This window comes from Pseudochaenichthys georgianus, chromosome 3 (assembly GCF_902827115.2).
Source record: "Pseudochaenichthys georgianus chromosome 3, fPseGeo1.2, whole genome shotgun sequence".
In the NCBI taxonomy this organism is placed as follows: Eukaryota; Metazoa; Chordata; class Actinopteri; order Perciformes; family Channichthyidae; genus Pseudochaenichthys; species Pseudochaenichthys georgianus.
The window spans coordinates 9,337,571-9,353,056 of NC_047505.1; the positions used below are offsets into that span (position 1 = coordinate 9,337,571).

At 41.0% G+C, this 15,486-nt stretch overlaps 1 protein-coding gene across 3 annotated transcripts in view; it reads left to right on the forward strand.

The window, feature by feature from the left end:
* The window catches only part of dpy19l3 (dpy-19 like C-mannosyltransferase 3), a 104,637-nt gene that overhangs the window by 26,745 nt on the left and 62,406 nt on the right, over positions 1 to 15,486 (forward strand). For all 3 annotated transcript variants that reach the window (XM_034103542.2, XM_034103556.2, XM_034103552.2), the window contains exons 7-12: positions 1,833 to 1,956; positions 3,652 to 3,786; positions 5,360 to 5,491; positions 8,587 to 8,688; positions 9,318 to 9,391; positions 10,308 to 10,466. In XM_034103542.2, coding sequence (XP_033959433.1) covers positions 1,833 to 1,956; positions 3,652 to 3,786; positions 5,360 to 5,491; positions 8,587 to 8,688; positions 9,318 to 9,391; positions 10,308 to 10,466 — 726 coding nt within the window. The remainder of the gene's footprint in view (positions 1 to 1,832; positions 1,957 to 3,651; positions 3,787 to 5,359; positions 5,492 to 8,586; positions 8,689 to 9,317; positions 9,392 to 10,307; positions 10,467 to 15,486) is intronic.

Sequence of the window (15,486 nt, forward strand, 5' to 3'; positions counted from 1 at the left end):
CAGGACTGAGGAGATGCTTCAGGCTAGGAACGTACCTATTTGGGATTTGGGATTTAGATCGCAGGGTGACAGATGATGGGCCATATAATGCCAATTAATACACTTGTATCTTTCTGTATCACTCTTCAAGTCTTTAAGAGCAGTCAAATTAACATTGTAAAGGTCCTCATTAAGAGCGCATTGCAGTAAAGGTCACATTAATCAGTATTTCATATACACAAGGAACATATTTCACGAGCCACTTCCGCAGCGACTTTTTGCAAATGAGGGGGATTTTGATAGATCTTTTTGTGTCAGGTGTGAAAGTTTTTTAAAGAACGTTTTTTATGGTGGATTCATTTGCCTTCATGGTTGAGTGGAAAATAATATAAATCACAGAACTCACTTAGGGGAAGCTTTCATATTGGATTTTAGTACTCGGAGCAAAGGAGGAATCTGGGAGGAATAAAAAAAACTACCGTGGGGATCAAAGTGGGACAAAACAGTGCCAAGGTGGGCTGGATCCGTAGTAGGTGCCAGTAGGGCTGCTCAATTCATCGTATTTTAATCGCAATTACGATTATGGATGGCAACGATTACGAAAACAACGTAATCGAAATAAAACGATTATTATTATTATTATTTATTTTTTATTACTTTTTTTTAAATTGTTTTTTCAGTTGAATTATACTTAAAGTTCAGGGTAATCAACTGTTAAAAACATACTGTTCACATTTTTTTTCTTCAATACATTTATGTTTTCAAAGTAAATGGAGAATCGTTTTTTTAATAATCGTGATATCAATTATTGACCCAAATAATTGAGATTATGATTTCTGCCATAATCGAGCAGCCCTAGGTGCCAGTTAGTTGTTCTGAACGCCCATTATTTTGCAAACCCAATAGTCCGAAAATGAGAGCCCTTTCGTCCCAAATATACATTTTCCCTGCGGCAAACAGAAGGCTAATTATAATGCAAAGAGACAGGAACGAGCGGATAACTAACCCTCTCAACCTCAATCTCCCCCCAACTCAAGATTGCCGTGGGAATGTAGCCGTTAAGTGATCCTTCATTTTGAAGAATTCCATTCTTCCCCTCAGACAAGGACTCCTTGCGCCTGGAGAAGCAGGGACGCACTGTGGGAGTCACTGACAACTCTGGGGCTTTCCAAACCATTGTGTCCAGGACTTATAGAAATGCTATTGGTTGTGATACAGCTGCCGTAACACTGTGTCCGAGATCAAGTTCCTTTGGAGTCCAAATCAATAAAAAACGACCCCCCCAAAAAACTGACATCCTATTTAGGAGGAGTCAGAGCAAATGCAAAGGGATGTTTCCATTGGATTTAGTAAAATAAAAAGTAAGATCTATGGCAACCCATACTGTATGATACCGACATGTTTAGTTCATCAGGATAATCTCAACAATTCACGTCAATGCAATTGCCAGAAGCAAATAGCTAACCTACAGCTATAAACAAACTACATCACGGTCGTACAACTTCACATCACCACCGCTAAGCTAAAGGCGGCCAATGTTTGGCGCGATGATGTTTCCAACTCCCTAGCAACCGCTTTTTTAATGACACATGGAAGACCTTAACGTGTGGGCTAGTTACTGACCTATTTTATATCAAAGAACAACAAGGGGAAATCTCTTCAGCTTGTTCGAACCACACATCTTATTTCAGGCATCTGTGTTATTGGACTCATTCCTTTATGTCCGGTTGATCGGCAACACACACGTTTGAGACACTGCCGTATGTGTCCGATGCTGTAGGTCTTAGTTGGGGTTTGAACATTTGACATCATTGTGAAAGTGAATCACTCCCTCCCTCTCTTTCTCCCTTCAGGGTAGATACCACTCGTGTGGAGTTCACCATCTCGCTCAGAGAGAACTGGTCGATGCCCTTCCTCGCGCTGCAGGTCGCCGCTATCACCTGTTACCTCAGGCCTCAGCTCACAGACTTACAGCAGGTAGGCACAAACCCACGCTAAATCAAAGCTACTGATCACAAAGGATGTCACGATACACAAAGTGTAGAAGTCAATACCTATACAGTATAAGTGTTATTTCATGGATTGTCAATACTGATTTGATGCCACAATAAAAAACGAAATGCTAAATCCTGTGTATTTCAACAAACAAGCCGGTTTTACTCTTACTGTTTTGAAGTTCAACAGGTCAAAATTCCCTCTATTTTATTTATTTTATAGTGACTTTATGTCCTTCAAAAAACTCTATTCAAGTTTCCCGCCAAAAACTACATTTTACAAGATTATATTTAGATGAAACATCATGACACGCTTACATTCACCATAACCCAACACGATAGAGCCTCCATTCACTGGCTGCTAACCCTAACACTTTTTGAAACTTGTATGTATTGTTCACAAGGAAGCATTATCAGAGAAAAAACAATGCGTGGATAGTAAGTTATCTGCGTCCTAAACAAATGTCTTATTGTCATTGGGCTGACGGGACGCCTAAATAAATGTTAAGGCCCGACGACAATACTTCTGATATTGTAGGAAACATGTTTTAAAAATGTCTGTATCCTCTTTGTAACTTGGTGTACACTTTACATTGGCCTGGAATTGAAACACACAAGCCACCTGCTCAATATTCTAACTCCCTAATGGTGCATTTACACTGCAGGGTATTGCACGATTGTCCTCGATGCAACTTGCTCTATTTTGGTTTTTCATTTGCAAAAGATGCTCGAGTAACTCCTACTTCTTTTGACACAGCCCTTGTCGTGGTTCTAAGCAAACTGAGCCACCCCTAGTCACTGTAGACCAGTGTTTTCTCAAACTTTTTCATACCAAGGACCACTTAACCAATAAAAAAACACTCGCGGACCTAACTCCACAAATATAAAAAAAAACATCATTTTTCTAGAACAGATTGCAAATCGCCTGAAAATGGTACAAACAAGTGGCAGCATGTGTGATGAAGGTGTTGCGCTGGGCTATATCATGCAATCAAAAGTGAAACTTAACCTCGCTCCATTGCGGAGATATTCCTGCGAAGGTGCGGAAAACTTAAATTGAATAATTATTTTCAAATGTGAAATGTTACCAATATACTCACGGACCACTAGGGGGCGCTCACGGAACACCAGTGGACCACACTTTGAGAAGCACTGCTGTAGACCAATGATTGGTCAGATAAAATAGTCACGAGCTTGACACATCCTGCACAAACCTGCCGTTTTTTAACCAAGCAACCGACAATTGCTACTGTAATTACTTTCATTTACTCAACCTAGATTTAATAAAACAAATGTCAACTCGCCTAAAAACAGCACCAGACACAGCAAGGACACTAAGCAGCACAATTAATGAATGGCAGATGTACCTATGCTGATATTCCGGCCTACACTGAGAGGGTACGATCCGCAGTGGAAAACAAAATGGAAAAAAAGATCTGTCACTAAAAGTATATCCCGTCAGCAGAGACGTACCATGCAGAGGAAACATGCCACCAAACAGCAAGCAGCACAACAGGAATGAGTATACAAGCCATTGAGTACCCAGAATCTAACCCCAGTGTGTGTGTGTGTGTGTGTGTGTGTGTGTGTGTGTGTGTGTGTGTGTGTGTGTGTGTGTGTGTGTGTGTGTGTGTGTGTGTGTGTGTGTGTGTGTGTGTGTGTGTGTTTCCCTCCACAGAAAGTGATGGTGTGGTTGATGTATGTGACAACGTTTTGCTTCTGTCTGACGTGGCAGTTCAACCAGTTCATCCTGCTGGTTCAGGCTCTCATCATATACAGCCTGGACTGTCTGGACTTCATCACAACTACACAGGTGAGGCTCCAGGACCCACCTGACCTAATCCACAGAAAGGCGGTGTATATAAGACCAGGGGCCTCATTTATAAAGCTGTGCGTAGGATTCACGTGGGAAGGTGGCGTACTTAGGACAAAGTAAAGAAATACGCAGACAAATATTCCGATTTATAAAACACTGCGCACGCACGTCCTACGCCGGTTTCCCTTTATAAATCACAATCAACTCCAAATACGACGCAGCTTTTGCGGGCTTCACGTAACGCCCATATTCGCCTATAAATAGTCAACGGCCATTATTAATATCCATTCTGACTGACTGCATGGAGAAGATCGCAGGAAATGAGGACAGAACAGCTAAAAAAGAAATCTCACACCGTGTCAGATTTAGTTTTCTTTTGGGGAGGTGGAGATAAATCACATTGTTTGGTGGATGCCGTTTGAACAGAGTAGCAGCATGGAGGTCGGATCGTCGCCAACATAAATAAATAAGTGGTCCGAAAAAGGTTCATGACAAAAGAAATACACATAGCCTTCCTCAGGCAGTGTGTCAGTGTGTTTGTACCGGGGACAGGAGACCCCCCGCTTGATGAGAAACTGTAAGAAATGATTGGGAATCCCTCCGGAGCGTAGTCATGACGACTGGATCTGAATTATGTTTTTGTATTTGGTGGTTTGTGTCCCAGCTGTCGATCAGCTGTGCGCAGCGTCTCCACTGCAGCAACTCTATATCTACCAGTTAAAGGAAATACAACTAATGTGTTGTGTTATATTAGCTGTACAATTGACCACATATGGTATTCTTAGTTTCCATACCTCCTGTGTTTTACGAACGACTTATCAAGTCTTGGCAAACGACATAAAACACGATTAAACGTGATAGGCTAGTATATAAAACCATGCTCATATCTACAACCTATAGAAATGCAAAACGGCGTCAGTTTAGACGTAATTCTGTCCTCCTGCTTACCGCATCATTTATGAGAAAACATTTCATAACATTAACACAACATATTCGAGGTGGTTTTCAATAACATATCCGTATTTATTTATTTCTCCAAGTTATGTTTTTGTGTGCACTGAGGAGTCTCAAACAGGCGTTTGTTAAATCATTTTAAGATTGGCTTTAATCAATGTGTGAAAATGAATTCTTCATATATGATAAATGAGAGGTAATTTTATTTATGGAATTATTTTCACAAGTTTATCTCCATTCTTCCTTCTGCCAACGGTGTCGCAGTTTCTCGTCTCTCCCGTTTTTGTGCGTACCGCGTACGGATGGGTTAGAGTTTGTTTTTTATAAATCGCAAAGATCGCTTAGAAACTGGCGTACGCCATCTTTTGAGCGTTCGCCACATTTATAAATGAGGCCCCTGGTCAGATTACTACACAGAGGAAGTGTGTTTGCTGCTAATGCTCTGCATTCTGTGTATTGCACCTTTATGTTTCACAGCACTGTGTGTGTGTGTGTGTGTGTGTGTGTGTGTGTGTGTGTGTGTGTGTGTGTGTGTGTGTGTGTGTGTGTGTGTGTGTGTGTGTGTGTGTGTGTGTGTGTGTGTGTGTGTGTGTGTGTGTGTGTGTGTGTTCTCTAGGTGACCACTCTGTACCTGGTCCAAGTGAGCAGTCTGCTGAGTGTGTGGCTCCTCCAGTTCTGTAACTCCATGATCCTGGGATCACTGGTGCTGAGCTTCATCGTAGCCGCACTCTTCATCAGACACTGCCAGGTTAGTGTGTGTGTGTGTGTGTGCGTGTGTGTGTGTGTGTGTGTGTGATGGTTCAGAGAATAAGGTTCTTAATCTGTGAATGACAAACTGGTAAGTGTATCAAAGTCACAGGGAAATATGCAGCCAGACAAACACAGATGGAAGTTAAGCCGCATGGCGTGAAGAAGCCCGTGTGAGGAAGTCTGATTTTGTAAAAGATAATACAAATGGGTATTCTGGAGACACATTTCCCTCTCAGGTATACATGTCATTTAGTTAAATCAGATCTTATCACAGTAACAATTACAAAACCATTTCATTTGACAGGGTGGACGTGGAAATAAGACAGCTGGAGAAATGTTAATTATCAACGATATGAAAAGAAAATGATCTTGAAAATAAATACAAGCCATTGTTTTAGAGGCTGTGTCTGGTGAGTTTTCAAGCTGGTGTATCAGCCAAACATCGTCTGTCAGATCAAAGAGGCATCACTCGGTGAAATGGCTCACGAGGGAATATGTCTGTCTGTAGTTCTACTCCAACACGGCTGCCTTATGAATGGCTCTTGTCTGAATCCCTACATTATGTATATGATCAACTCTGAATCAGGACCATAGAATAAGAGAACAACAACAACAGGAAATCATTGAGTTGTATTCATTAAACCTTTGTTACAAATGTTGAAAGCTGAAAATAAGGGATTGAAAAACGAGATTCAGATTGAAATAAAGCTTTCAAACCCCAACTCTAGTTGCTGCAACAGAAAAACCTCATCAGTTTGCTTTAAAAGAATCCTTTGTTAAAGTTGCATAGGAACTGGTGTATTGTCTTTTTCACTGGAATTGTTACTTGTACTATTCCATATGACACATTTGATTGCTTGAACTTTATAGCCAAGATTTGAGACTCACTTTTGCCCTGCATTTTATGACGTCCCACCTCTGGGTTCAAATGTATAAACAGCTTATTTGATTGTTTCTGTAGAATGTCCGAATCAGAAATCCTTTATTCATCCCACGATGAGAAATGTACATTGTTACAGCAAAGGGACAGTGCAGAAAGTGAACATATTCATTAATGAAGAAGCAGCTGGTTATTACCTACTACACTGAACACAAATATAAACGCAACACTTTTGTTTTTGCTCCCATTTTTCATGAGATGAACTCAAAGATCTAAAACTTTTTCTATATACACAAAATAACCATTTCTCTCAAATATTGTTCACAAATCTGAAAAAATCTGTGATAGTGAGCACTTCTCCTTTGCCGAGATAATCCATCCCACCTCACAGGTGTGGCATATCAAGATGCTGATTAGACAGCATGATTATTGCACAGGTGTGCTTTAGGCTGGCCATAATAAAAGGCCACTCTGATTTTTTTTAAGATAAATGGTTATTTTGTGTATATAGAACATGTTTTAGATCTTTGAGTTCATCTCATGACAAATGGGAGCAAAAACAAAAGTGTTGCATTTATATTTTTGTTCAGTGTACTTAAGTAGAAAAGTGTTAAGGCACATAACGGAGATGATCTGTGGTGTAACAGTCTAAGACAGTTAAGTAGCAGTCAGTAATAACAATTATGAACTGCAAAGGAAATGCGTACTTCATCGGATAATAATATGTCAGCCATGTGTCCACATTTAATATGAATATAAATTGAGACTAGGGGTGCAACAACTAATCGACTTAATCGATTAAAATCGATTACCAAATTAGTTGCCAACTAATTCAGTCGTCGATTCGTTGGTGACGTCATCACGTGTGTTTTACGCCCCGTTAAGCTCTAACTTTATTGGTCTTTGTATCGGTACTGGAGACATTTAAAAAATATATGTCATGTATTATTGCTACAAAGACATTATATCGCAGTCTTAGTGTCGCCAACTCGTTTCTAATATGCAAAAAGGAAACAAATGCGTCTATGATGTATTTTCGATCTTTCTCTCCCCCGCCTGCTTGCGAGGGGGCGGGGCAGTTTACACACGGGCAGCTGCAACATGCAGCAACACACACACACACACACACGTGGGAGATGGCGGAGAGAACGCGCTCCGAGGTGGTTAAACTTTACCCGTCTCGATGTGGAGAATGCTCGTTACCAAAAGTGGAATAAGAGTTTAGCATGTAAGGGCGGTAACACGAGCTATTTGTCTAAACATTTAGCAAAAGTGCTCCACATCCAGACGGAGGAATGCACCGGGTTCGACTGTCTTTCTAGTAGCTCTGTAGCCCCGTCCACGAGTAACGTTTCCACGTCAGGTGTTATGTATGCTAGCAGCAACACACGGAGCTAACTACATTATACAAACATAATGATTAGAGGTAACAGAGTTATTTGTGGACTTTTGGTGACGGAGCCTTCAGTGTGGCATCCCCCACCCTCTGGAACTCTCTCCCCCCCGAAATCCGCAGCGCCCCAACCCTGGACATTTTCAAAAAAGCCCTCAAAACGCACCTTTTTACCAAGGCTTTCCCCACTGTATAGTTAGTTTAATAGGTGTATTTGTCCGCTACTCCCCCCCCACCCCCTTAACCTGTCTGCCTTTTTTCCCCTACTCCCCCCCCCTACCCGACTTGTAAAGCAACCTTGGGTTTCCTGAAAGGCGCTATAAAAATATTATATATTATTATTATTATTATTATTTAGTTTGTTAAAGTTTCAGCTATTCTGTTTACATCAGATTATTTAATACGATTTGTTAAAACACTGTTGTTTCTTTTGATGTGAAATATTATTTATTTAATTTGAATAAAAAGCAATGTTAGTTTTGTTCACAATTTAAGTTATTTCAATAATATATGTATTTTGGAATCAAGTATTCATCTTTATTGTCTTCATTGCTAGTTTCCACATGCCTAAAACAACCTCAAGCTAAATCTAAAAGTTGATGGCTAAATAAGAGCGTTTGAGAAATTGTGCAAGGCATACAGTAATAGTCCGAATAGTCGATTAATCGATAGATTAATCGATTATCAAATTAGTCGTTTGTTGCAGCCCTAATTGAGACATGGTGGTTTCTAACACAGGATGTGTATGTGTGTGTGTGTGTATAGATGTGTCTGTCAGCTGCATTGAGTGTACATGTTTTGTTGCGGTCTGCTCCTGCAGTCTGGTCTGAAGACAGGAAGTCCCCTCGTCCGTCTGGGCAGACTGCTCCTCCACAGCGCCATGGTCCTCCTCCTCACCGTCACCATCAACTACCTGGCCAAGGTGCTCCTCACAGCTTTTCTTTTACAGAAGCCCCGGGAGGAAAGTCAGAAGAAAAAAAAGCTTGCGATCCGTGATCCAGGTAGATCGAAACAAAATGTTTTACAGATTTTTAAAACACAAAAGAGTGGTGTGCTCAGCCTCTTGTGGCCTAAAAGAGTATTACAACAAGAAACTTGGAAACATTAAATGATCCCCTTCACCTATTACAATCATTTGGTGTAGTGGAAGGTCATGGATTTGCAGGATTCTTGCTTTTTTTAAATGTGTATCTTCTTGATTGAATGCACTTATCGTACGTCACTTTGGATATCTAATGAAATATAATGAAATAGTCATAATGAAATGAAAACTATTTAAATCTGATTAGGAGATAGGTGACTTGCCTCCCAAGGCTTCCATCCTCTCACACCCCTCCTCTCCCGTTCCTCTGCTCCTCCATGTGCCGTCTTAATATTGCTCCACCCCCCCACTACACTCTCCCACTCCTGCAGCCCTCCTCTCCTACTCATGTATCTCCAACTCGTAAGCTTGATCTCGGCATGGTTTATTTAACCTATTTGTACGTCTCAGCGTGTTGATTTGTAGCCCTGACAGGATGACCCTATCTGTGTGTTTGTGTGTGTTTACAGAAAGCACTTCAACTCAGATCAGACGAACACATCTTTAAATTCATCAAGTCAAAGTTTGCCTTGGGGCCAACGAGGTATGAACACACACTTGTGGATGCCTAAACACACACACCAGGACATTCCCATGCTTCTCCTCTCTAACACAGTCACACTTTATTCTGATGAATCCATATTTCAGAAGCGCACACACACACGCACGCACGCACGCACGCACGCACACACACACACACACACACACACACACACACACACAGTCTGCACCCATACACCTCTTGACTTGATCTAAGGTGACTGTATTATTCACTAAGCACCAGGATTTTAGCACCTACAGTCTTAGTGTGTGTGAATAATAGATGTCGGGGTGTCGCCATCAGGCCTCCCATCGATCAGATAGTGTGTGTGCAGTGCGGGTAGCTGCTCCTGGGTGGCTCTCGATAACACGGCTCTCATCCCAACGCCACACAACCGGCCCTTCAATTATTCAGGAGGCTTTCTGCTCTGCCTGCTTCTCTCACTCGCTGATTCCTTTGTTGTACTCCTATCTTATTTTCTCATCCCTATTCCCACCCCAATAACTTATCTGCACACCTGTTCTCCAGAAGCGCGGGAAATAACACACGTTGATGGCATATGAAGATAATAGATCCAGTTCATTATGGAAACATTTGCACTATAATTAAAAATGTTTTTTCGATCAGTTGCACAGAATCTGTTGTTTCATGTGATAGCAACTGGGGCTGCGACTCTGAGTATTTAGATGATTGATTAATCTGCTTCTAGATTCATATTTGTATCCTTTTGTCTGTATATTTTGAAAAGTGTCCATCCCAGTTCCTTAAAGTCCAAGTCCATGTCATTAATGTCTTGTCATTTAAAAACCTAAAGATATTTACTTTAGCATTATATATAGAAGAAAAGTAGGAACTCTAAATAATAAATGTTTTGTTTAAAGAGTCCCTGCTAAGCTTTTTTGGCGTCTTCATGTCTCAGGGACTTTGATGCCAGTCTGTACCTGTGTGAGGAGGCGTTCGGCCTGCTTCCCTTCGACACTCTGGAGCGCCTGGCTGGCACCCTGCTGCTGTACCCATACATCCTCACCCTGCTGGTGCTCAGCGGCACACTGGCAGTGGCTGCTCTGCACAACCTCAGGTATAGCCGGAGGGCACTTGGGGGGGGGTGTACAACTACTTTAGAAACTCCTTTCTGGAGTTTTGTTTTACCCTAAAATGCGTTCAATACAACTGGAAGTCGAAAAATGCTGACTCATTTTCGTGTTTTGGGATTCATTCCTGCACAACTCTATTGGCAGGACTTAGAACTAACAACCCAACTCTTCACAGCTTTTTAGTTTTACAGTTTAATCTTTTAGGAATGTATTCAGCATCCTCAATAACCCCCAAAATCACTCCAGAATTGCCCAATAATGCTAATTAATGCAATTTATATTAAAATTGCGATTTGCCCAACATATGCAAGTTGGCATACGGCCGTTTCTATGTGCTGCGTGCCCGTACTATACATTTCTAACATAAAACTTTGGGGTACTCAGGATTTTCTGATTCACAATAGGACTATGAGCTGAAGACGAAAGACACTTTCGGAGAGGTAACTTCTGTGTGCAACTTTTGTTCATTTAAGTGGGTCGTGTTCACATCTGTTACTAACTAATGCTTTGAGCTGTGGATGGTTTGTGTCATGGTAATTACTTCTTACTCTTACTTCCAATTTATTGATGTTAATGAATTATTTAATTATTGAATCAAGTGGCAGTTGAGTGATCTCCTCCATCTGTCCTTCTCTCTTCTTCTCTCTTAACACAGACTAAAAGCGAATGAGCTGTCGAGTCTGAAGTGTATGGGTGTGTGCGGGAAAAAAAAACAACCGCTGACTTGTGTAATTTGTGGAGAACCAAAGAGTTTTCTTTTTTGGGGGGGGGGAGTCCGTCCGAAGAAATCTAGATCGCATAATAATTAAACAAGCCAGTGCCTGTTTTTCCTGAACACAACCCGAGCGTAACGTGTCGTCACGTGGTATACTGTATGTCTCGTCTGAAAGGAGTGTAGACTAGAGCAGGGGTTCCCAAACTTTGCCATGCCAAGGACCCCCATATAGCATTATCCTCTGGCAGGGACCCCCCCCTGTTGTCTTTTTAATGATCAGTACATTATGATGGCAAATGTAAGAAATTAAACATACAGCTTCTTAATAAATATTCTTAATATAAATCAGATATTCTTCTATTACCAGTAAACATTTTTAGTTTTTTATCTTTTGTTTGTCATTCATTACATTCATTGTGTCTTCTGTTACAAATATTCTTAACAAAATATTAAACGGTAATATCAACAGTTCATCTTTTTAAAGTGATTTCTGTCTTAATAATATAATATTCAACAGTAATATGAACAATAAACATATATTTTGAGCATTTTTGAAAGTTATTTCTGTCTTAATAATATATATATATATATATATATATATATATATATATATATTATTAACATTTTACATACTATTCAACAGTAATATTAATAGTTAACATGTACAGGATTTTTTGTTTGTTTTGCCATTTATTCATTACATTCAGTGTGTCTTCAGTTATAAACAGTATGTGTGTCTCTTTGTGTGTACCTGTTCCCTCACTAGTGGGAGGGGTGGGCTTGGTGGCTCCTGCACAGTTTATCAATCCTAGGTTTTAGGTTTGTCAGTGCCAGACGAATGTCATCGTCCACTTGCAAACGTGCTCTGTGCTTTGTTTTCAATACCTTCAATGTAGAAAAGCCAGACTCAGAGGTATGTGGTGGCAAATGGAAGCCGGGATTTAAGAGCTCTCCCAGCCAGTGCAGGAGTCTTTTTTGACATAAAGCCAGTACTGTGGGAGTGAAACAGCTTGAAAGTTCACCTTCAACTCCCATTCATTCGCCATGTCTATGAGTCTCTCTTGGGACATAAGATCCAGAGTCTCACCTACTCCTGGGGCAAATGGGTTTCTTATCCAGTTTTGATTTGAGTTGTCTTCCAGGTCAGGGAAATATCCTTTGAAATATCCCTGCAGGTGCGCTCGGTGCGACTGGATCAGTGGTGCCTGGATCAGCACCGGATGACAGAAGCGCTTGGTGAAGCTGTGGGAACATCTCTGTCACTCCCTCCTTGAGTTTGGTCGACCACAGGGCGATTTTCTTTGTAAAAGCCTGTACTTCGTCCTGCACATGTAATATGTACGTCTCGCGCCCCTGCATGCTCTTATTCAGGACATTTAGATGCTGGAATATGTCCGACATGTATGCACGTTTCCGGAGCCATCTGAAAAACGGCCAGCCAGTTGATGATTTTCAGAAGAGAGGAATTCACCGATCTCCCTTCGCAGTTCAAAAACACGATTCAGCACCGCCCCACGGGAAAGCCAGCGCACGTTGGAATGGAGCAGTAACCCCTCAAACTTTGCGCCCATCTCGTTACACAAAATAGCGAACAGTCGGTGTTTTAAGGGCCGAGCTTTGATGAAATTCACTACTTGTATAATTTCCTGTAGTACCTGATGTAGTTCATCGTCCATTCGTTTAGCAACAAGTGCCTCCCGATGGAGCATGCAGTGCGTTGCCACTACATTTGGGGCCTTCTGCTTTATCAAAGCTGTCACTCCGCTTTCTTTGCCTGTCATAGTCCCACTGCCCCATCTGAGCACACACCCACACAACGAGACCAGTCAAGTCCGTTTGAGATGATGTACTCATCTAAAACTTGGAAAATGTCTCTTCCTGTGGTCCTACCTTCCAGTGCTTTGCAAAATAATATTTCCTCAACAAAGTTGTCTTCTGAAATAAATCTGATGTATGCAAGCAATTCTGCGACATTTGCTACATCCGTGCTCTCATCCAGCTGCAGAGCGAAACATTCACTAGATCTCACTTGCTCCAAAAGCTGAGCAGACACGTCTTGAGCCATGTCACCAATCCGTCGGCTCACAGAATTATCTGAGTGGTACTGCGTTGATTTTGCTGGCAGCATCCTCACCTAGCATTTCCCGAACAATATCGATGGTAGCTGGTAGAATTAAATCCTCTCCTATTGTGTGCGGTTCCTTTGCACGGGCGATGTGGTATGATGCTAAAAATGATGCCTTCAAGGCCCGCTCAGGGACGCCGGCTTGCTGCTTAAAAGTAGCCGATTGCATCACTAGGTGCTCTTTTAAAAAGTCTATTGATTTATTAGCTTCAGCTGGGTGCTTTTGTTTGAGATGTCGATCAAGTTTAGATGGCTTTAGAGTAGACACTCGTTGGCGAGGATCTCGAGGCAGAGAACACATTTAGGTACATCACGGCCGTTCTTACTTTCCGCGGTAAAACCAAACTGTATGTATGATGGCTAATACCTCCGAGTTTTAGACGGCCAGGTATTCCGTGGCTGTGAATCTTTTGCAGCGGGGACATCTTCATTCTGATCGTCAGATGGCGTTTTTCTTTTAAGATATTTGTCCATTTGATCCTTTAGCAGGAGGTAGCTAGCTAGTGTTCACACAGCAACTCAGTTACACTCTCAGTAGCGACAGCTCGATTCTGATTGGCTTGAAGGGCGGTCGTGTGTTTTTTTTTTTATATATATTAAACAATTGGACACAGATTGATAGATATGCAATTATTAATAACATCTAAAAAAACATATATTACATTTTTTTTTACCCCCTTTTTTCCCTTTCCCTCATAACTTTCGCGACCCCCCTGGCGGCCCCCACTTTGAAAAACCTTGGACTAGAGTGCTGATGGAGAGCACCGGAACGCCGCTCCAGATCTTCAAATATTGCAGTACCCATAAGGAGCCGTACACATGCCGCAGTGTTTGCGTGGCTGTGTCTTTAGTTGTAAGCACAGTGGCGATCTGTTGTTATTAGCATCTGGTTAGCTAGCTATGCTAACGATTTTAAAGAGCTTTTCTACAACCAGGTGGAAGAGAGCTCTCTCCCGAGAGGCTCAAATAACCTCAGCTCAGTGAGGTTAAGGCACACCTTGATATGATCATTATAGTTATTAATGAGACATTAGAGACTAAATGAAAAACAGGTATAAAATACTATATGACAGTAATAAAAAAGTTGTTAAAAATAACAAGAATAGAGTTTAAAAGGGGAGTGATTTGTAAAATATCCAAAAAGAAAATCTGCTTACAGTTCTGTTTCATATGGGTGTTGAGAGATGTATCCATAGATCTCCTCATGTTGCTCTCAAAGTGCAGATTGATGCTTTTAACTAAAACATTTAAATAAATAAAAAATCTTCCGGATTAGATCCCCCCCCCCCCCCACTTAAATCATGTTCAAATGGATAGGATACTAAATACATTTGCACACATCTTGTGTCCATATCTTTCTGTTTTGGTGGACACGCCACACCGTGCACGTGCATGCATACGTGAGTCATGGTGAGATATCTGGATTGGTTGCTTTTTCTTTGCACAGCATGAAAGAAAGGCGAAATGAATGGGCTGTGATTTTAGTTTTTTTAAGCAGAGGTTGAGTTCAATAATTTGTACGACCCTCAGAGGATGTTGTAAAAATGTAAAGGAAAAAGGTTCCCCACCCCTGCTGTAAATAATAATAAAAACCCTTGATTTATAACTTAACATCTCTGTCTCCTATTGATCAGAGTATATCATAAAGAATAGTTTAATTGAAACATTATAGCACAGGCCTTTGTCAGATGGTATATTACGCTGTTTTTTTCTGCTTCGAATAGTTCTCTCTTTTTTCACCATACCTGTGTTTGCATCACTGTATAGGGGCAACACATATGACAGAATAACTTCTCACAATTGGTAATTCTCCCGCAGTTTCTGTTTGTGTCTATTTTTTGTGGTTTTTGGTGTGTTTTATCTTCAGTCTATAAAACATGAATAATTGTGTTAATGCAAAGTGTAGCTACATTGTTCTTAGTTAAAACAGTGTTAATTTTGGAATTTATTTGAATGGGCGTTTTCACACCGCAGTACTTTTCCCACAAAGGTTCATGAGAACACTTTAGTTCTCATGAACTAAAGACAGATCGCGTTCACACCGGAATAAGTCCCTGGGGAAGGATTTAGGTAAATAAAGCCGCTGATGTCACTTCTTCTTCTTCTGCTTTGGGTTTACTGGCAGGCAAAAAGGGGCTACTGTGTCGACATTTTAAAATTATAT